The sequence below is a fragment of the Leptodactylus fuscus genome, chromosome 7 (genome assembly GCF_031893055.1).
Source record: "Leptodactylus fuscus isolate aLepFus1 chromosome 7, aLepFus1.hap2, whole genome shotgun sequence".
Lineage (NCBI taxonomy): Eukaryota > Metazoa > Chordata > Amphibia > Anura > Leptodactylidae > Leptodactylus > Leptodactylus fuscus.
In genome coordinates this window covers 83,323,776-83,345,053 of record NC_134271.1, presented here as the reverse complement: position 1 = coordinate 83,345,053, position 21,278 = coordinate 83,323,776, and the positions used below count along the sequence as shown (strand labels likewise).

The 21,278-nt window shown below is 41.9% G+C and overlaps 1 protein-coding gene across 2 annotated transcripts in view; it reads left to right on the top strand.

Moving 5' to 3' along the window:
- The window catches only part of PTPN21 (protein tyrosine phosphatase non-receptor type 21), a 38,910-nt gene that overhangs the window by 3,427 nt on the left and 14,205 nt on the right, over positions 1-21,278 (top strand). Inside the window, exons 2-12 of one of the 2 annotated variants that reach the window (XM_075282368.1) lie at positions 2,804-3,091; positions 6,564-6,733; positions 7,620-7,717; positions 8,473-8,540; positions 10,329-10,399; positions 11,940-12,027; positions 13,307-13,395; positions 13,579-13,666; positions 15,013-15,089; positions 19,830-19,931; positions 20,539-20,593. In XM_075282368.1, coding sequence (XP_075138469.1) covers positions 2,912-3,091; positions 6,564-6,733; positions 7,620-7,717; positions 8,473-8,540; positions 10,329-10,399; positions 11,940-12,027; positions 13,307-13,395; positions 13,579-13,666; positions 15,013-15,089; positions 19,830-19,931; positions 20,539-20,593 — 1,086 coding nt within the window. In that variant the 5' untranslated portion in view covers positions 2,804-2,911. The remainder of the gene's footprint in view (positions 1-2,803; positions 3,092-6,563; positions 6,734-7,619; positions 7,718-8,472; positions 8,541-10,328; positions 10,400-11,939; positions 12,028-13,306; positions 13,396-13,578; positions 13,667-15,012; positions 15,090-19,829; positions 19,932-20,538; positions 20,594-21,278) is intronic. The other variant, XM_075282369.1, reaches the window with a different exon arrangement.

Sequence of the window (21,278 nt, the reverse complement as noted above, 5' to 3'; positions counted from 1 at the left end):
TCACATGAGCGTCTTCTACAGTTGTATCCTGTCTGGACAACAGACGATTACATTTTAAAATATAGTCATTGGGCTCCCTTGGCCTCTGGACGTGTCCATCCGAATTCAGATCTGGTTTTCTGTTCTTATGGTCCTCTAATGGACCAGATGTAAACAGATCATAATTTCTGATCGGGTTTATCAGATCTGCTTTTATTTGCTTAATTTATTTTAGAGCATCAATTTCAGATTCTATTTGTGAACGTGTGTCCGTAAGTAGGCGTGCTAATGGTTAAGTTCTATCCAGTTTGATGCCTGATCCTCTATCATGCTGGTGTTCTGGAACATTCCATGAATTATCAGTGCAGATTCCTGTAATTCAGGTCTGTAGAGGTGATGACCCTGCTTGTGTCAGGTGTGGTCCAGTGTTACCAGCCTGCTGCCAGCTTTAGCTCTGCAGCGAATGGGCACTGAGTCACTGGTCTTGTGCTTGCTTTTTTTTCCTTTGCAGCCGCTCAACTTGGCAAAAATTGAACCTTTAGTTGGCAGCTGAATAAACCCACAAGAATTCAATGAGTATGATGGAGAGATATGAGGCTGGCCTCAAAGACAGGACTATGTGTGCATTCACCGTGCTTTATTGTATCATGTGGACACTTAAAGAGATCTCTGCTTTTTTTTAACTCTAGCTTCGTAATTAATGTATCTTCATAGAGGTCAGAAGTTTTTTTGGTAATGTAGGAATGTAAGGTTCCATATACTGTATGCTTCAGGCTTCCTGCACACAGTTGACTACAGGCCAGAATATGTGGTCCGTACATAAGCCCATTACCTGGGGCAAATAGTGATATATGATGCTAGGAGTCCCTGTCTCTTTGTGGCTCCACTGTCCCACACTAAATACAGTCCTGGACGGTGAAACCGCAATTGGGGTCTTTTAGAATCATAGATAATTATGATGCATTGAGCGGGGATGGAGGGGTACCTTCAGATGGAGTATATGCTCGCTGATTCTGAACGTGTAAGGGCCCCTTCACATGGAGTATACGCTCGCTGATTCTGAATGTGTAAGGGCCCCTTCACACGGAGTATACGCTTGCTGATTCTGAACATGTAGGGCCCCTCCACACGGTGTAAGCGCGCCGCTCATTTAGACACATATACACGTGTCCCAGTGCGGCGCTTCAAAACAGAGCCCATTGATTTCACTGGGAAGCGCACGTATATGCCGATATACTTGTCTAAATGAGTGGCACGCTTACGTCGTGTGAAGGGTCCCTTAACACGTTCCGAATCAGCGGCGTTAAAACAGATCCCATTGCTTTCTATGGGAACCGGCATACATGCGCTGCCCATAGAAATGTATGGGCTGCTTTTTTTCCCTATTGCTTTCAATGTGATACGTGCATATCACACTGAAAGCAATAGGGAAAAAAGCAGCCCATTCATTTCTATGTGGAGCGCTCGTATGCCGGCTCCCATAGAAAGCAATGGGATCTGTTTTAACGCCGCTGATTCGGAACGAGTATACACGTTCAGAATCAGTGAGCGTATACTCCGTGTGAACGCACCCTTACTGCCTGTTTGGTTGGCAGTTATCTAAAGTGTTTGGGCTACTTTAGAAGCCTTCTTCAAGGATTCTATTACATTTGATACGAAAGATAGACACTTTGGCAGAACACACTGGACCCAAGACGTCTACAATGGGACTCCACTGTTTACTGTAATTTTTATTCCTTTTGCTTTGTATGATTACTTACAGTTTGGAAGTCAACTATGGCCCAACTAGAAGGGGCCATACTGTTTTCAGTGCTCCCCGCATTTGAGCAGCTGAGGACTTTTTCTTCTGCCAATTTCAGTGTTGAAATGAGAGGCACCCAATGCACTCTGTTATATTCAATGGGGTCCGCTGGGCTCTGTGTATAACTGCTATTACAGTGGTCTAATTGTCTGTTATTCTGGTACTCCGACAGAAAAGGACAATGGATTGACAATGCTAGTGTGAACCTAGTGCAAGGATTATTGCAGGATGAGTAATGCATGTACACACTCTCTTATGAAGACACTCCAGGGACTATATTAAGGAAATGTTATTTATTCAATGCCTTTGCATTATTAGGCTATGCATTGGTTATGTCATTTCTATGTATTCTCTACACCTTTTATTTTGTGCTCAGGTCACAGCCCTGATACTGTGATGATTGTGACTCATATATGACTATAAATATCCATCTCGCCTGTCATTTGGTAGTTACATAATTGATGAATATAAATCTATAGGGTAAAGGAAAGTAATTATGTTACTAGGATGACGTTGATAAATGTGGTTAGGCTGGAATGTGGTTATTAATGAAAGGGATGATACTGTAGTTGCTTGTCAGATCTTCCTCTATAATTCCCATTCCTTTTATAGCCATTATTGGCTTTGGCTCAAAAAATTGCAGCAAAATCTGCAACAAAAAACAACATGGGTTCTGCAACATGGCACCTTGGCCTAAAGGGGTTTTGCTGGCTGGGGGCCATTTTTGCTACTTATATGACTGATCCTCAGAATGGGTTATCAGTATAAGATCGGTGGCGGTTTGACACTGACCCATCACATATTAGCTGTTCCAGGCGGCCTCCATCTATACAGGAGATGGAACTGGAAGAAGGCTGTGCTCACTTATAATGGTGGTGCTGGTGTGCTGCAGTTCTGCTCCAATTCACTTGAATGAGATGAGAACTGCAGCTCCATCTCTGTCTCCTGATCTGATGCTCATTGTGTTGTGATTGGCCTGCTCCTTCTCCTTGGTGCTGATGTCTCTGCTCCTTCTCTCCACAGGGTCCTGAATGTGTCACTCGTGCAGATTCTTCTCTCTCTATTTAATGGCTGCTGGATGATCTGGGCTGGACCCTCGGGACGCAATAGCTGATCGCGTTCGCTAGGAAGATGCCGCTTCCATTTGGGCTGAAGTTAAAGCGGACAAGGAGATATACGGTGTCCAGTAAGAGTTGCTTGGTGGCCCGCATTCAGCTGCTCAACAATGAGTTTGTGGAATTTACCCTGTCAGTGGAAAGTTCAGGACAGGAGTGTCTGGAGGCTGTGGCCCAGAGGCTGGAGCTCCGAGAGGTATATGATTTTCCTTACTGGGAGTTGTAGTTCTGTAGCTGCCTCATGGAAAGGCACAGACGGCCTGTTACTTTAACTTGGGGCAGCTACTGTGCAGACTGTATAAGGAGATTACTTAAAGTGACATTTTCCAATTTCATTTCCTTTAATAGGCATTGCTCCACTCATTCTGATGCACTAAAGAGCAAACAGTGCTGTTGGTGTTGGTGCCTAATATTCTAATAAGGCTCTCTACTGTCAAGTGGGTGGTCTTTGGTAGATAAGGGGGACACTCTGGCTCTTACAGTGGCTGCCTCTGATTAGAGCTCTGAATCCTGCCCCCAGTCTACATTGTCTGAATGCCACCTACTTGATTGTAAACAGTCCAGTTAGCATATCAGGCACCTAAATTAAGCAAATGACTGATTACTCAGGAATGGTGGGCACTAGTGAAAACATTCCAGCTGGAGCAATATCAGTGGATCTGCACCTATTAAATAAAACAAAGAGCTGGAGTTGGTAGAGATAGTTAAAAGTTCAGCTTAAAGGGGTTGTCTGGTCACAAGTAGTTTGAAACAAGTAATGAAAATTGCCTTGGAACTGGTGCATTTGTTGAGAAGGTGTAAGTGAATGATTATCTCCATTTTCTTGCACAGAGCTTTAGCAGACAAGTGAGCAGGTAGCCTCAGCTATTTTTGGAATTCCTGCTCTCCTTGCACATGCGTAGCCGTCTTTCATTCAATTTCAACCACAAATGGGGCCCTGTTCTCAAAATAGATGCAAGTCCCAGAGGTGGGACCTGCCGCTATCAGGATATTATTGCATATCCTACGAATATAGCCATATATTTCAAGAATGGAATGGCTCTTAAATTCAGAATTAGGTATTATGTAAATTGGGTATATAATGTAGTATCCTGATGATTGGAGATTGATGGCCATGAATGTTGATATTCAGTGACAGCATTCCGAAATGAAAATGTGATGGAAAAGATTAAAGGAATTGTCCCAGCAAAGACATTGGTGGAATGGTGGCTGGATTTTTTTTTTTTTTTTAGTTTCGTTTTGTATCTGTGACCTTTGGGTGGCTACCATTTTAGCTCCCACAGGGCCTGTCGGTCAGCTTTCCTATACCAGGCTGGACTAGTTTTTCTGATTGATTTTACATTGATACAGATTTTCTTGTTCGTCTCCATAAATTAGTCATTTGCCATTAAATCTGGATGCCAGGAAAGCTGGATGGCAATATCCTTTAGGGGTTGTAAATGTCCAGTCCTATGTATGTACAGTCTAATATCATTGTGTAATAGAATGCTCTGCAACTTTCTAAATACCATTTTCGAAATCTCTGCTGTCTTTAAATCTCACATTTCTTGTTTTGTATAGATTCAGATACTGAAGACCTTGTTTTTGTCTTGCTGACACAACTGAGATTGTTACAGTGTATTAGTGTAGGGATACACTATCAGCTGGGAGAGACTTGAGTACTATTGATGTGGGTAGCTGATAGCAAATTGGGTAAATGGTCATTAACTTATCAATAAACTTTACATTAATCAGTACAACTGGAGACTATAAGAAATTGAGATGTTTTGGTCTGGAATAGGTGATCAGCCTTTTGTATGTAAGAAAAATAATCCATTCTTTCATAAGAAGCAGAGGTCTTGAAATTGGTGGAGGTGTAAGTTACCAAGGGGTTTTCCTATGTAAACACATAAGATATAGGACAGGGGATACTTGAAGATCTCTGAGCGTCTGGCAGCGCAGAGCCCAACTAATCAGGAAAACATGAGACAAAAGTGATCGGACAGCGCATGCACCAAGTCATACATTTCATTGGCTGCACTGTGTTTCGGCTATCTCTGGCACTTCCATTGCAATGAAGAGTGGTACATGTGCTGCCACAACACCTCTCCTTTCTAAATGGAGGTTACACGTCCCCCATTCTCCTGATCAGTGGGGGGTTTAGCAGATGGACCCCCTCTAATCTTCAAGTTATCCTCTCTGCTATGGACAGGGGATAACTTAGATAGGAAAAACTCTTTAAGAAAGTTGGCTAAAGTTTCATTGTGAAATAGTGGCTTTAGGCTGGCTTAACATGGGCAGCTTTGGTGTATGAGATTACAGGACAGGACAGCTGCGGGGTAGCAGAGACTCCTAACTTCATAGAGGACTATGATACTTGGAGTCAAGTCCTGGGAAATACATATCATGCATCAAACCTGCCCATCTGCAACCTGACTTCTTTGTATAAAACTGGACTGGCCCTTTTATGTAGCACTTCCTATAAAATCATTACGGCTCAGTAAGTAGTATTCTGGCAAATCTTTTAGATATGAGTTGTCACTTCGCTTTTGTAGTGTTTATTTGGAGTTAGGGGCTGGTTGTTGCTGTTTTCCCTGTTCGTACATTGTGCTCAGTGAGTCACAGGTTTCACTGAAACTATAGAGATAACTGCAATAACCGAGCCACCATATGGAATGTGTGCCGTGACTTAATGTCACATGCCTCTTCACAGCTGGTCATTGTGTTTTGTTCTGTGCTCAGGAAAGCTGGAGCTTTCAACAGCTCACATACAAACCTGTCCCACCTACTCGGCAAGAGTCAGAAGAACGAGTGGAATGCAGCGGGCTCTGTTGTGCAATACATTCCAGGGCAGTGGTGAAGCAGGCTCTTGGCTGGTTGGCTGCCATGATGAACGTCTATTAGTTCTTGCTGCATTCTTCATTACAGGACCATTTTTCCTCCAGTGACAATGTGTTCATTGTCCTATGGAGTTGATAGAAAGCTGAAAGGACTCTATTGGCTCTTCTGACATGTGATTGTGGATTTGTAGGTCCAGGGCCCAGATAGTCGATGACTAACAACTCTCAGCAGTACATTAACATGCCAGTCCTACTGCATGATGGCTAAATATGTCTTCACATCATTCCTGCCTAGCTGCGTCATCATTTGGAGCGGTCGCAAGGGTTCACCAGGGTAATGAGTAGACTGATACAGTAGATGTGCAGCCATGGTGTAAAAATAAGAGACCTGAGAACACACAGACTATCACAGATACCACGGTATCTAATCCCATTATGTGTGATATTGTGTTGTGCACTGCTGTATGTGCTATAACAAATAGTCTTGGTGTATGTAATGGCCTTACAGGCTGTAAGCAGTGTAATAGTACTATTCTAGGGGATTGACCTCTCCGTGGGGGTGGGCAGCTGAGCCCCCAGATTGAACAAGTCTTTACAAGTCCACAGTAGTAGGCCTTTTATGAAGTGTACAGGACCAGTGATAACAGGTGCGGTAATACAGGATATGTATGTGCGCCCCCAAGACGGTTGTGTGAAGGGATCTGCATAAATAAAGGCACAGGACTGCTCACCTCACACCCAGATCTGATCTTTGTATGTCTCTGCACAAGCAATACATACTGTACTATGGGATTTATGTTCTTCAATCTTCAGACTAGCTCACCTCTATTATTGTTGTGCTCTTGTTAGGTGACGTTCTTCAGCCTGTGGTATTACAACAAGCAGAACCAGCAGCGATGGGTAGATCTGGAGAAACCGCTAAAGAAGCAGCTGGACAAGTACGCCATGGAGCCCACTGTGTATTTTGGGGTGGTGTACTATGTACCTTCAGTGTCTCAGCTGCAGCAGGAGATCACCAGGTGAGTACAGGCATGGTGGAAAAGCTGGACACAAAGATCTAGTAATGGGAGAGGATTACTAAAGCTAATGCTCTCTCCATCTCATGTAAATAAAGTATCACCAATACATTTGTCATCTACTAATAAATGTTTTGTTTGCTCTTCTCCATATTTTCCAGAGCTAATACTTCTGAGGTTTTGTTGCATTGTTTCTAGTCTAGACAATCCTCTGTGAGCTAAACAGTCTAGACTCCAGAGTTGCACAGTTTATCTGTACTGAGACACTGTAACAAACCATCAGTGCAGGAAAGAGATTTGTGCTGCTGACACATTTAGCTGCTTGTTCATTATTTAAATGGCAGCAGATTGGTAAAGAAATGAAATACACAGTCTGTTTGGAGGTTGCTGAACTTTTCTGGGTGCCAATTATTTGCCCTGGTAGAAGGTCTGGAGAGCTATTGCTGTCTGCTGACAGATTCCCGTTACACTAAAATCACTACATGTGGGGTGATTATACTATCATTGTTATTGTCCGGTGCTTTCTCCCGTCAAAGGATGACAGCAGTGGACATTAACTGAGGCAAGGTAAGCAGTCACAGACTGAGTCACCGCTGTCTGCGTCTATTCCCATTGACACTAATGTTAAAAACATGCAGATGCTGTCTTCTATCATGTTTGTTTAATTATGTGACAGAAGAAAAAGTCCTGCATGCACAACTTTTTCTTTTGTCAGAAAATTAAAACTTGATGGAATAAAGCTTCTGCCATGTTTTTTAGATTGGGGTGAATGCAGATAGACTCCTGACAGAGGGGTTTCCGACTGTCATTTGCATTTAATGTCCGTTGCTCTCATCCTGTCTGCAGTAGTTTCACTAACAGCTTGTATCTTGTCTTTTGTCTTGGGCAGATATCAGTATTACCTGCAGTTGAAAAAGGACATTTTGGAGGGGAAAATATCCTGTACTTTGGAGCAGGCGATCCAGCTGGCGGGTCTGGCTGTGCAGGGTGAGTTATGATGGAATGAGATTTAAGGGGCCCCATTTATGAGTATTTACAGTTAAGCAGGTATTACATACTGTGTTGTTAGCTCTATAGATTATGTCCTGTATGTGCCTTTCAGTTCTCCCAGTTTGAATGAAATATCGCTCCCAGCGTTGGTGTGTGAGACACTCCATATCCTGGAGATGTGGTTCTTCCCCAATATTTCTAACTTCAGAGAGCTCACAAAACAAGTTTCATTGAATAAACTGCAGCAACTGAAATGCACACTACTGCATTGCATGTTAACTTCAAGAAGAGCTTTTAGGCTTGCTTAGATATCTAGATGTGTCCAGCACCCAGATGTGATGATGATGATGTATTAGGATGATGGGTGCTTTATTGACCATGAACTGATTTTCGATAGTCTTGACTATAGAGAAATCAATCTTTTATTCTTTGGTCCAGTCCTTTGGGCTTTTAGATTCTGAATTATTGGACTCTTGTTGCGCAAGGTTTAGTTTGGTCTTCAACTTCTGGTTTTCCAGCTTTAATTTCCAGCTTTAATTGTAGTTCCTGCATAGCTAGAGAACCACAGGTTGGAGATTTTATAACCTGTTCTAGCACAAGAAGGGTTTAACATCCTGATCTCTCCATGTGGTGGCCACTGGTTGTTTGTAGCACTGGGTGTGGACTGGATGCAACCTGATCGCCTGTGTGCTTTCCATGTTTTGCTCCAAATTGTATGTGGCATTTTTTTTTTTTTTTTTGTTCCTTTCCAGCTGATTTTGGAGACTATGATCAGTACGAATCTCAGGATTTCCTGCAACGTTATGCACTGTTTCCTGTGGTAAGAACCTTAATGTTAACCCTTGAATCTCAATCGGGATGAAACCTCAACTTGAAGCTGTAAACCATTATTTAATATAACATTCTAGTATACTTTTGTTTTGATTTCTTAAAGGGTTTTTTTTGGCTCTAGATGGATTCATCAGTATATGATCTGGGGTCAGAGACCTGGACTTCACACAGATCAGCTATTACAAGAGCCTTGTTGTTAGTGGACAGGGAGTGTGTGCAGTACTGTTCATATTCAAGTAATAGGAGCGACACAGCAGTCTCATCCACTCCATAACACTGGTTGCGTGAAGTGCAGTGCCGCTCCTCTTACTAGATTGGCACCCAGAGGCTACTGTAACAGCTGGTCTGTGTGGAGTTCGGATCTCTGACCCCCTACAGATCACATACTGATGACCTATCATGTGCATAGGTCATCAGTATGAAAACTCTATCTAGGACCAGAAAAACCCTTTAAGAATTTCAAGGTCTTTACTTTATCAGTCATTGAAAACATTCCGGTTTAAATCCAGGGACTGAACCTTGTACTGAACTAGTTCTGTTCATATAGCTGCTTATGCTACAATGTGTTCAGCCCTGACAGTTTTCTCTAAGCTAATCATATCAGCAGAAGACTCCTCTGTCATATTTTGTGAATCTGGGCAGAAGGTACAAATAATCAGCCTGGAGTCTAGGAAATGAAACTGTTAAATAAGTGACAAATCTTTGCGTTTTTAGGTTATGTTGATAGTCTACGTCCCTGCTCATGGTTTAAACAACTGGTCTATATACCAATCTTCTCCATAGGGTTTCTTTCACCCAATGAAGACTGAGTATCAATTATTTATTTCTTGAAGTATGGAATAGAGTAGTAGACTAAGGCCCCATTCACATCTGCGTTCAGGTTTCCGTTTGGGGCCCCCCCCTATACGCATTAATACAATCTATGTCAAAATGACAGGATCACTTCTAGATAAAAATAGAATATTTTATTGAAATACATGAAAACATGATATGACAATGCTAATATTGTAATAAATATGGGAAGGACCAAAAGTAACATAATGACCATTATATGGGAGGCTCAATGATGTACCATGTAAATAGTAATGCAGGCAAGGTCTTAAGTGTAAAAAATGTGAAACCACCTAATTCACTCAATATAGAAACAAATGATAAGAGTTACATAGTAACATACAATAACAATAGTGAAATGAGCCACAATAACATAAGTATGAATAAACTATATACCCACAAAAAGGTGAATACTAATAAAGACCAAACACCTAGCACTGTTTATACAAATAATAATGAGCATACCCAGATTTGGAGCGCCAGTGTACAGAATTCGGCCAATCAACGCTGTTTCTGCCGGAGGCTCGTCTGTGAGGTGGCGAAGTCTAATATCGGACCAAAGCAGACTCCATTGTGGTCCGATATTAGACTCCGCCTCCTGGCCACCGTTGATTGGCCGAATGCTGTACGCTGGCCAATCAACGCTGGCCAATGCCTTCCTATGAGAAAAAGTCAGCTCCCGCATAAACGCAAGCTGCCAGCTCTCCCTGTACTGTACTGTATATGGTACAGTCTTCCTCTGTTCCGAGCCGCTGCACACTAAATCACGCTGATCCGTTCCTACATGGCGTCGTATGGTATGTTTCCGACTTGCATCGAAATTCGGTTTACGATGCAGTGTAAGAACGGATAAATGTCGTAAGTCGAGGACTACCTGTATAAATGTATATGATGCAGTATGTTGTGTTTTTGTTTGTTGTACTAAATGGTCATCTGTTGTCTATAGGGATGGATTCAGGATGAAAAAACGCTGGAGGAGGCAACACAGAGCGTAGCTGTGTTGCACCAAAAGCTGCGGTATGTTTTATTCATTATTATACTTACTTGCTTGCCACCTTGCATTGCCACAGGGTAGGTACAGAGCTAGGGTAGCTGCTCTGTATATTGTCTATTCTTTACACTGCAACTTGGGACAGTGCATTACTGGGATACAGCTATCATGCATAGGCCTCATGCACATGATCGAGTATGCCGTTTGAGTGTGGAGTTTCAGTGCTTCGTTCCTAGGGTTATGGAGCATGTCCTGTCCAGATCTGTGAAAAAAATTAGAAGAGAATAGAAAACCCCATTGAAATCCGTGTAAGACTAAAAGCATTCAGGTGTCAATTGAGTGCCTTTCTTGAAAAAATGGAAATCCTTTCAGGCCACACATACAGTTATGTGCATGAGGCCTTAGTTGTGTTTTCTGAGGTCATCTGTAAGCTACCTCTATACCAGCCACAATATTAATGTATAGAATCTGCCATAAAATAGTGCAAAAAAAAAAAGTTCTAAATCCCTCCTTTCCCTAGAATACTTACAAAAGTAGAAAATTACTGTGAAACACATACACATTAGGACATTAAGTATCCCTGTGTCTGAGAGTGCCCGGTCTACTGAATATAGGGTATCTGCAGTGCTTCTATTCCGTCTGGAAGGGGTTAATAGGAGCACTGCAGATACCCTATATTCAGCCAGACTGAATTCCAAGTGGGTGGGGGGGAGAAAAACAGTCCTCAAGCTCAGGGAAGGGGCAGACAGACAACCAAAACACCCCCTCCCCTTCCCCAGCAACTACTGCACCCAAAAACATTTTAATTTTTGAAATTTTCCAGTAGCTGCTGCATTTCCCCCCCTCGGCTTATACTCAATAAGTTTTCCCAGTTTTTTGTGGTAAAATTAGGAGGGGTCGGCTTATATTCGGGTCGGATTATACTCGAGTATATACGGTATCTAAGAAGCCTCTGATGTACATTAGAAAGGACTAAGCCACCCCATAGCCAAGCCCTCAGGATTACACGTATTGTAAGAGGCACAAAATGCGCCTAGCTATATCGACTAAACGTGTTAAAAAGTATCGTGGAAAAATTTCCCCACAGATTTCTTTGAAATGAAGTACCCCAACAGGAATGGAAAGTTTAATAAAAGTATAAGGTGGACAAAAATAATTTAAAAACTACACCTTATGTTTAGCCATTGAAATTTCTGTGGAATTTTCAGAAATATTTTTTCCGATACCAAAAATCTTCCTTTATGATCAATTTGACTGGAAAATCAGAGGAGTTTTTTCTTTCAATAATTCTGGCATATAAATTCCATGTGCCATACCGATCTATCCATTGCCAGAAGCAGGTAGCGCCAATGTTCCCAGCAGAGAGTTGGTCTCATGTACAGTGCGCCCACTAATTTTGCCATAGACAATGCATAATGTGCGGTTTGCCAATATATAAACATATTCTAACAAAATAATATTCTGAAAGGCATAATAAAGTTGTGTATCCTGAAGAAAAGAGAAAAGAAATAAAAATGACAACAAAAAACCAAAAACAAACGCCTATAACCTTGTGTTCATTTGCAGTGGTCTCTCCCCTCCTGAGGCCGAGCTCTTGTACATGCAGGAAATTGAGAGGCTGGAAAACTATGGAGAGGAAGCGTACCCTGCCAAGGTAATGAATCACACAGCGGACAGTGGGCGTAGAGGGAACTGCTGTGGGGAACGTCTGGACATGTTCTGCTCATAGATGGAGACTTTGTCTCCTGGGCCCCAGCACTTCTGGTTTTTAAAACGTCAAATCTAGTTGTTTTTTTTAATTTTATTGCAGACCTAAGTAACACATTTCTGCTATGTCAGTAAACCAGAGGTTACATTAATATCCTTATGTATACGGGTGAGATGCTAAGTAACGTTTGCTACCTTTGGCTTTATTTAAAAACTACATGTGATTCTTCAGTAAAAGAAAGCTCCATGTAAACAGAGCCTAACTTTCTGAAGGAATGACCCAGTAGTATTGTACTGTATAATAGTAGTATTGTATGGGTAATGTGTTACAGCAGCAGTTGTCAGACTCGTCTGTTTCTATTCCTGGATTATCAGTAGTCTGTAAACTCCTTTCTCCACCAGCGTCATTCCACCTTGTCATCTTTGTTAGGAATAGGGTGCATTTTATTGCATTTGAGAATCCAATGTAAGGATACTGTCGTGAGTGTGTGTATGTTTTTTGTTTTTTTTTAAACAATTTGTTTCATTTGTTGAGCCTTTGTATTGAGATAATAAAGGGGTTATCTGGATAGTAAAATGGTTTATTAATGCATTCCATGCACTAGTTAAGCTGTATTACTAATGTACAACCCAGAGCCCCATTTATAACGTTTGCAGAGGACTCTCTGAATCCCCAATTTTCCCGGCATCCTTTGTGAGTCTTTGATACTACCAACCCCACAGATTCTGGCCTCAGCTCTATTCAGTGGAATGGAATTGATCATGTGACCCATAGATGGCAAGGCTGCAGGGGAAATGGGAGCCAGAGTTCTGGTCTCTACTGCAGCCCTCCACCAAAGTAATGAACTGTGTACAATAAAGCCTAACCAGTTCATGGAATACACTGGTAGGCTTTATTACTCCCTGGGTAATCCCTACTGAACAATAACAGAAAAAAATTGTCACTTTGTAATATAATTTAACTTGGTAATAAAGTTAAATTCTGCCTTTTACTCCAGTCACATCCAAAGCTGCTTTCACAATTTGCCTGGCTTCCTGTTACCAGTAGTTGTGCGTGTGGGAGCTCCTATGAAATGCATGCCATATACTAAAGTTAGACTGTACTCAAAAGCTGTAATGGATTTCCAAAATTCATTTTTATTTGATGTGAATTGTGAAATATACTGTATAAGTGTTGATCTGGGTTATTACAAATTCCTGACTAAAGATCACCCTCTTACTCCCAGGACAGCCAAGGTGCTGATCTCTCCATAGGTGCTTGCCTGAATGGGATCTTTGTGAGGCACAAAAATAGCAGATCGGCTGTAATTTTCAGGTAAGTGTCCAGCAGCTTTGTTTTGCATTATTACCTTCAGTCTTATTTTCTGTTAACCAGAGAGAACCTCTATCAGAATGTGTGTGCCCCCTGCTTTTCCCATATGATCTCTGTGCCCAGAGTTGAAGGCCTGCACTGCTACTTATGCCCCTGACCCCTTATGTTGGATTGGTTTCTCTGCAGGTGGTTGGACATCACGAACATGTCCCACAACAAATCATTTTTTACTCTGGAGGTGGCCAGTAAAGAAGAGACAGTCCAGTTCCAGACTGTAAGTATTTCCATACAGAGATGACAATGGGGGTTTAGGAGAAGCGAGCCATTGTCCCATGTTTAGTTTGTTCTTGAGACATTACTCTTGTGTTGAAGACCTCACATCTTACACATACTATTGATGCTTCTTTTGATCAATGTTTAGTCTATTTTTTAAGATAGCATTTATTAACACTAGAAGTCCCAGACATTTCGAGCTCCCATTTGAAGCAATGGTAGAAATGTTAAATGACCCCTCTCTGGGACTTCTAGTGTTAAATGTCACCTCTGAACTCCAAGTATGTTTCACAAATTTATTTACTCTATGATCATAAGAGTAGCTGTACAAGTTTTTACAGAGCTTCACACAGTATTCTGGTGGATCAGTTATGGTGTACATACATTACATTTTCTTCATGTACTGATCTTGAATTACATACTTTGTTATACTCCAGAGCTGCAATCCCTATTCTGCTGGTGCAGTCACTGTGTACATACATTAGTTGCAGTGTGTATTATAATCCAGAGCTGCACTCCCTATTCTGCTGGTGCAGTCACTGTGTACATACATTAGCTGCAGTGTGTATTATAATCCAGAGCTGCAGTCCCTATTCTGCTGAATTTAATTTGAATTTTTTAAAACGTTTAATGCAATGCAGTGTGAATGACAACATAAAGTAAAATATAATTTGATTCAAACTGTGTAATGTAGATATCTTTGCAGGCTGATAAAGTTAGGACTTTAAAACCGAAGTAGTCCAAGATTCTTCTTACAAGTTGTAATGAAGCATGGGGATTGATCTCCATCCGCATGTGTCCAAACCCTATAGTTTGTGAAAGTCATTCAGAACTCACTAAGATGTTTGAAGACTGGCATAGCCCAGGAGCCATCGGAGAATGAGCCTCATATATGATGATGTGACCACTGGTCTGTGTGACTGGGACAACATGTATTCCATCTCGTTGGTGTAAATGATATTGAAAAGGTATACCAGCTACGAGCTAGTGTACATATCCCCCTAGGTGCACAGTCCAGTGGAGGGCACGCCTCATTTATGTGGTGGCGTTTCCCTCCTCATCTTTGAGCTCTGGTGTATAATTTATAAATTGTAAATTGGGATTACTAATATTAGTAATGTATGTTTAGTGTGACTCCCACCAGCAGATTAGTGATTGCTGCTCTGGATTATAATACAGGATGTACCTTAGAGTAAGTAGAAAAACTGTGATAGATAACACATCAGGGGCATTATACTGTAGAAGGATCACTGCGGCTCATCATTTAGATGACGTGTGACTTGGTCATAGTTGCTGGTGAATTGTCTGTTTTATTTTTGTATAACCTTTCCTGCTTTGTTCTTTTAGGAGGACATGGAAACTGCCAAATATGTGTGGAGAATGTGTGCTGCCAGGCACAAGTTTTACAGAATGAACTGCAACCTGTGAGTAGACATTTGATCGACCCTTCCAATTTATCAAGCACATTACAAAGATAATACACTCACCGGCCACTTTATTAGGTACACCTGTCCAACTGCTCGTTAACACTTAATTTCTAATCAGTCAATCACATGGCGGCAACTCAGTGCATTTAGGCATGTAGACATGGTCAAGACAATCTCCTGCAGTTCAAACCGAGCATCAGTATGGGGGAAGAAAGGTGATTTGAGTGCCTTTGAACGTGGCATGGTTGTTGGTGCCAGAAGGGCTGGTCTGAGTATTTCAGAAACTGCTGATCTACTGGGATTTTCACGCACAACCATCTCTAGGGTTTACAGAGAATGGTCCGAAAAAGAAAAAACATCCAGTGAGTGGCAGTTCTGTGGACGGAAATGCGTTGTTGATGCCAGAGGTCAGAGGAGAATGGCCAGACTGGTTCGAGCTGATAGAAAGGCAACAGTGACTCAAATAGCCACCCGTTACAACCAAGGTAGCCAGAAGAGCATCTCTGAATGCACAGTACGTCGAACTTTGAGGCAGATGGGCTACAGCAGCAGAAGACCACACCGGGTGCCACTCCTTTCAGCTAAGAACAGGAAACTGAGGCTACAATTTGCACAAGCTCATCGAAATTGGACAATTGAAGATTGGAAAAACGTTGCCTGGTCTGATGAGTCTCGATTTCTGCTGCGACATTCGGATGGTAGGGTCAGAATTTGGCGTCAACAACATGAAAGCATGGATCCATCCTGCCTTGTATCAACGGTTCAGGCTGGTGGTGGTGGTGTCATGGTGTGGGGAATATTTTCTTGGCACTCTTTGGGCCCCTTGGTACCAATTGAGCATCGTTGCAACGCCAAAGCCTACCTGAGTATTGTTGCTGACCATGTCCATCCCTTTATGACCACAATGTACCCAACATCTGATGGCTACTTTCAGCAGGATAATGCGCCATGTCATAAAGCTGGAATCATCTCAGACTGGTTTCTTGAACATGACAATGAGTTCACTGTACTCCAATGGCCTCCACAGTCACCAGATCTCAATCCAATAGAGCATCTTTGGGATGTGGTGGAACGGGAGATTCGCATCATGGATGTGCAGCCGACAAATCTGCGGCAACTGTGTGATGCCATCATGTCAATATGGACCAAAATCTCTGAGGAATGCTTCCAGCACCTTGTTGAATCTATGCCACGAAGAATTGAGGCAGTTCTGAAGGCAAAAGGGGGTCCAACCCGTTACTAGCATGGTGTACCTAATAAAGTGGCCGGTGAGTGTATACCGCACACTTTCTTTCTTTTACCAGTTCTTTCGGGTCGGGAGAAGCTTGTGTTACATTAGTTATAGTGGTACAGGACTATCATGGATACCTAGTGTATGGTGGATGTGGTTGTCCTTTGGAGAGTGGGGGGAGGAGGACTTGTAAAGTTTTGTTATGTAGTGCCATTTGTATTCTGGGTGAGAGTCTTCTGTGAGCCTTCTCCTCCATCAGCTGTTCCTCTGTATCCTTGTCTTTGCCACCACTGCTGTTTACATACATGAAGACAGAGGACCATTGTCACTGAGCTGTGTAAGTGTGGTCCACCTGTCCCATCACACATGTTCTTCTGTTTCCAGTGCCCTCCATATAATGAGGCTTCTCTTGGTACATCTGTCCTTTGCACTTGCCACAGCTGCTGCCAATATCCAGCTGACCTCTCATAACTCCTTCTTTATTGTCCTTACTGTCACCATTACGGTTTAGTAAACACAGACAAAACTTCTCCAGAAGACCATATCTTAAAAAAGACCCCCTCTATAAAGGCCTTTTTTTTATTTGTCATTTTTCTATTATACTCTAAGGAACCTACCTCTCTATAAGGAGATGCTAAACTTATGCAACCAAAGTCCACTTTTAATAAATTTTTCAGTGGTGGCCCCTTTTGAAAAGACAACACATCGGGTTATATACAATAGTGAGACCAAAATGAACTACTGGACTGCAGCATGCTGGAGACTTGCAAGTGACATTGGGGGGGAAAGTAACTAACATTAGAGCAGAGAGCCCATGTCATAGTCAATGGATACATGCCAACGCTCCCACTTTTACAGGACAATCTCATAATTTGGACCAGGTATCACGCCATACTGATGTAATACCTGGTTCTGTGTATAGTATATTGATGTGATACCTGGTTCTGTGTAGTGTGCTGATGTGATATCTGGTTCTGTGTAATATACTGATGTGATATCTGGTTCTGTGTAATATATTGATGTGATACCTGGTTCTGTGTAATGTACTGATGTGATACCTGGTTCTGTGTAATGTACTAATGTGATACCTGGTTCTGTGTAATGTACTGATGTGATACCTGGTTCTGTGTAATGTACTGATGTGATACCTGGTTCTGTGTAATGTACTGATGTGATACCTGGTTCTGTGTAATGTACTGATGTGATACCTGGTTCTGTGTAATGTACTGATGTGATACCTGGTTCTGTGTAATGTACTAATGTGATACCTGGTTCTGTGTAATGTACTGATGTGATACCTGGTTCTGTGTAATGTACTGATGTGATACCTGGTTCTGTGTAATGTACTGATGTGATACCTGGTTCTGTGTAATGTACTGATGTGATACCTGGTTCTGTGTAATGTACTAATGTGATACCTGGTTCTGTGTAATGTACTGATGTGATACCTGGTTCTGTGTAATGTACTGATGTGATACCTGGTTCTGTGTAATGTACTGATGTGATACCTGGTTCTGTGTAATGTACTGATGTGATACCTGGTTCTGTGTAATGTACTGATGTGATACCTGGTTCTGTGTAATACATTGAGACTCCATGGACTGTTATAACCCAAACCACCCCCCATACCCACCACTCATACCCACCACTCACCCACCCGAATCCAACTCCCCCCCACACACACACACACACCGCCCACTTTACTAGCTTTGGCAATGCCAAATACCTATTCGGACGTGCCAAAAAAGCTTTTTGATTTGATTTGATGTGATGTGATACCTGGTTCTGCGTAATATACTGATGTGATACCCGGTTCTGTGTAATATACTGATATGATACCTGGTTCTGTGTAATATACTGATGTGATACCTGGTTCTGTGTAATGTACTGATGTGATACCTGGTTCTGTGTAATATACTGATGTGATATCAGGTTCTGTGTAATGTACTGATGTGATACCTGGTTCTGTGTAATACATTGATGTGATACCTGGTTCTGTGTAATGTGCTCAAGTGTAAAATACCTGATTTTGATTCTTTCATTTTATTTGAGGGGCTATACATGCTTACCTTATTCCGTTAGACACTTCAACCTGCATTTTTTTTCTGCAACTTTGGGTGGAAAATAAAATTCTAACAACTTTGAAGATATCTGCTAGCAGGAAGAAAAAGATCTAATAGTTTACACATCTGAGAGTTTGGTACATGAGATTCACAGTAGCATTGTATCTCTGCTGTTTTGGTTCTTTTAAGGACCAGAAAAATGGAGAGGCAGACCGCTAAAATATTAATAACACATGGAGCCTGACTGATTCCATTGACTTTCACAACTGAAACCAATTCTCAGGTTGACACTGCAACGGAGACTCCGGTACAGATGTGAACATCGCCTTACAATGTATTGTATTGTCTCTTGTCATGATGGGGTTTTTTATGGTTCACATTCTTTATGGGTTTAGGGTAGTGGTACTTGTGCAAGTACTGTGTGCTCTTTGGTGACTACACTCCATGCCATCTACATACTGGTGACTGTGCAGGGTGTTGCAGCTCCGCTCCATTCACTTGAAGTGTATTTCTTCTTTACTCTGTTTTTACACTTTTCATGAATCTGACCCAGAGTTTAACAGTTCATGATGGGAGTGGAACATCTGATGATATTTTGTGTGAGAACGGAAACTTTCCAGTGTTCTGCAGAGAGCAGCTGTTTATCTTGGTAAAGATGTATTCCACCTCTTATCTACATTGATATGTTGTATCAAACCTTCAGCTGTGAGCAGCTATAGGACATGATGCCCTCTGTATGTAATCAGTAATTTTCCCATTCACTGACAACAAGCAGAGATATTGAAATTGATCAGAAACTGAGACATTCAGTCTCAAATAGTACCATTCTCTGTTGCTGTCATCCGTCATAGGCGTAACTGACACAGAGCGATTCCCATCATCTTTTTCAGGGTTCTGCTTCACATTGAATTCAATGAGATGTAGATTCAGGCCAGAAATTGGTGCGGATTTTGGATGCAGAATTAGTCTCAAAATTAGCCACAAATTTTGCTATGTGAACATACCCTTAAGACTTATTTTTGACTCAGACTAAACCAAACAAAAATTGTCCAACTCTGGGAAAGATGTGTGCCGACCAATAAAACCCATCATTCCTAATAGTTTTTCACCCAGCTTTGCCAATGTATGAATACTCTCCGACTATCTAGGCTGGTAAATCACCGTAATTATGGTTTTCCTGCCCTATTCCTACAAATCAGAGCAGTTTGTTCCACTTACCCTAATCATTTGAGCCATGTCTAAATGCAGTGTCTTCATCAATTGCAACCCAACAGTGAAGCCTTATATATTTAATTCAGTTTTTTTTTTTTAATTTAATTCAGTTTTGCAGTGAAGCTTTAGTAGGGTCAAGCAACCTAATGGATAATTAAAACCCCATCAGCACACAGTATTTCAGCACTGTCTGTGTATTTCCTATTGACCACTGCTTGTGTTTGTCTGCAGTGATTCCTCAGATCCCCCTCCTGTGGACTCTTTACAGAAATTTTCCTCTCTTCTCTCCTTCCAACGCTTTCCTATTCTGTCCCGTCCATTACTTCCTAAAGGGTGAGCTGGAGAGATCTCGCCTGTAGCCTGTTGTGTACATGCCTTGTGCGCTGCATGATCTGCCCTCTTGTGTCATGTGGCAGCTGCTATAAGCTTATGATCCGCATGTCATAACATGGCTGCATAGTGGTGCAGAGCTAGCATAGGGTTTTCCTTCTGTCCAGAGCTGCTACTAGTCACAGCATGCTGGCACTTGAGGTTTTACAGCAGCCAATGTGCAAGGAGTTGCCTAAACCCGCCTGTGTGTGTATTGCGTGGCTAAACGGTGTCTGCATCTGACAGTAGGGCTGCTGTTTGCAGTTCCAACGGAAGTCGTCATCCAGCTCTCATACATTGGTCTATCTCCATCACTGTATATCTATGTAGACTTTGTGCACACCGTTATAACCCCTATCAATGGCAACCTACCTCGTAATGCAGTGATATATATATATATATATATATTAACTTCTATTTGGAGGAGACTTCATGGAAAGTTGCCTTTTCAAAAAGTCGTCTATGTATTATATGATGTATTAGTTTCATTGTAGCTTCGCTATTGCTAGTTGTGAATATTTACATCCTTGGTATATAACTTGAATGATAATTGTCATTTATATTATTCAAGGCAAACTCAAGCAGTAAATCCAGTGCGGCGGCGGTCATCAACAAGAATGTCACTGGTAAGACCACACGTCCAGGACTGTCTGCAGAGTTCATTGTCCAGTTGTTGCGTTATTGAGTGATCAAGATGAAACAACAGAAAAATGTTACAATTTTGTAATCTCCGTAACAGGGGGTGGGGCAGTGACAACTTGTTAATCATGACAGGGTCTGGATGTTAGCAATAATAGATGAAATACAGTATAAGATGTATAGATACCACGTCTGATCACAGTGTAATTACTTTACTATTATATTTAGTGATCCCTTTACCTTCGTGGAGCTCTGACAACCCCTCAGTCAGGAAATAGTCTAGCTATAAGCAGTTACAGCTGCTTACGGGAGTATAAGAATTTCACAACTGATGACAATATAATTCTAGTAGTTATATTCTATGCTATCAGTAACGGGGTGGAGCTGTGACAATTTCTCATTCATGATTGAGTCTCGTTGGCAGTAAGGGTAAGTTCACATGGGGTTTTTGGATCGGAACCTGAGGCAGAGGCCGCCTCAGGTTCTGATCCAAAAAACGGGTTGCCGTGACTGAAAACTGGTGCACTGCAGTGGCATCCAGCCATGCACTGTGCTCCGGATTAGGCCCAATGAATGGGCCTAGTCCGGAGGAGAGTGTGTCTTCAGGCCGAATCGTGAGGCGACTCGGCCTGAATGAGCATCTCGCTCCTTTTTTTCGGGAGCCGGAAAAAA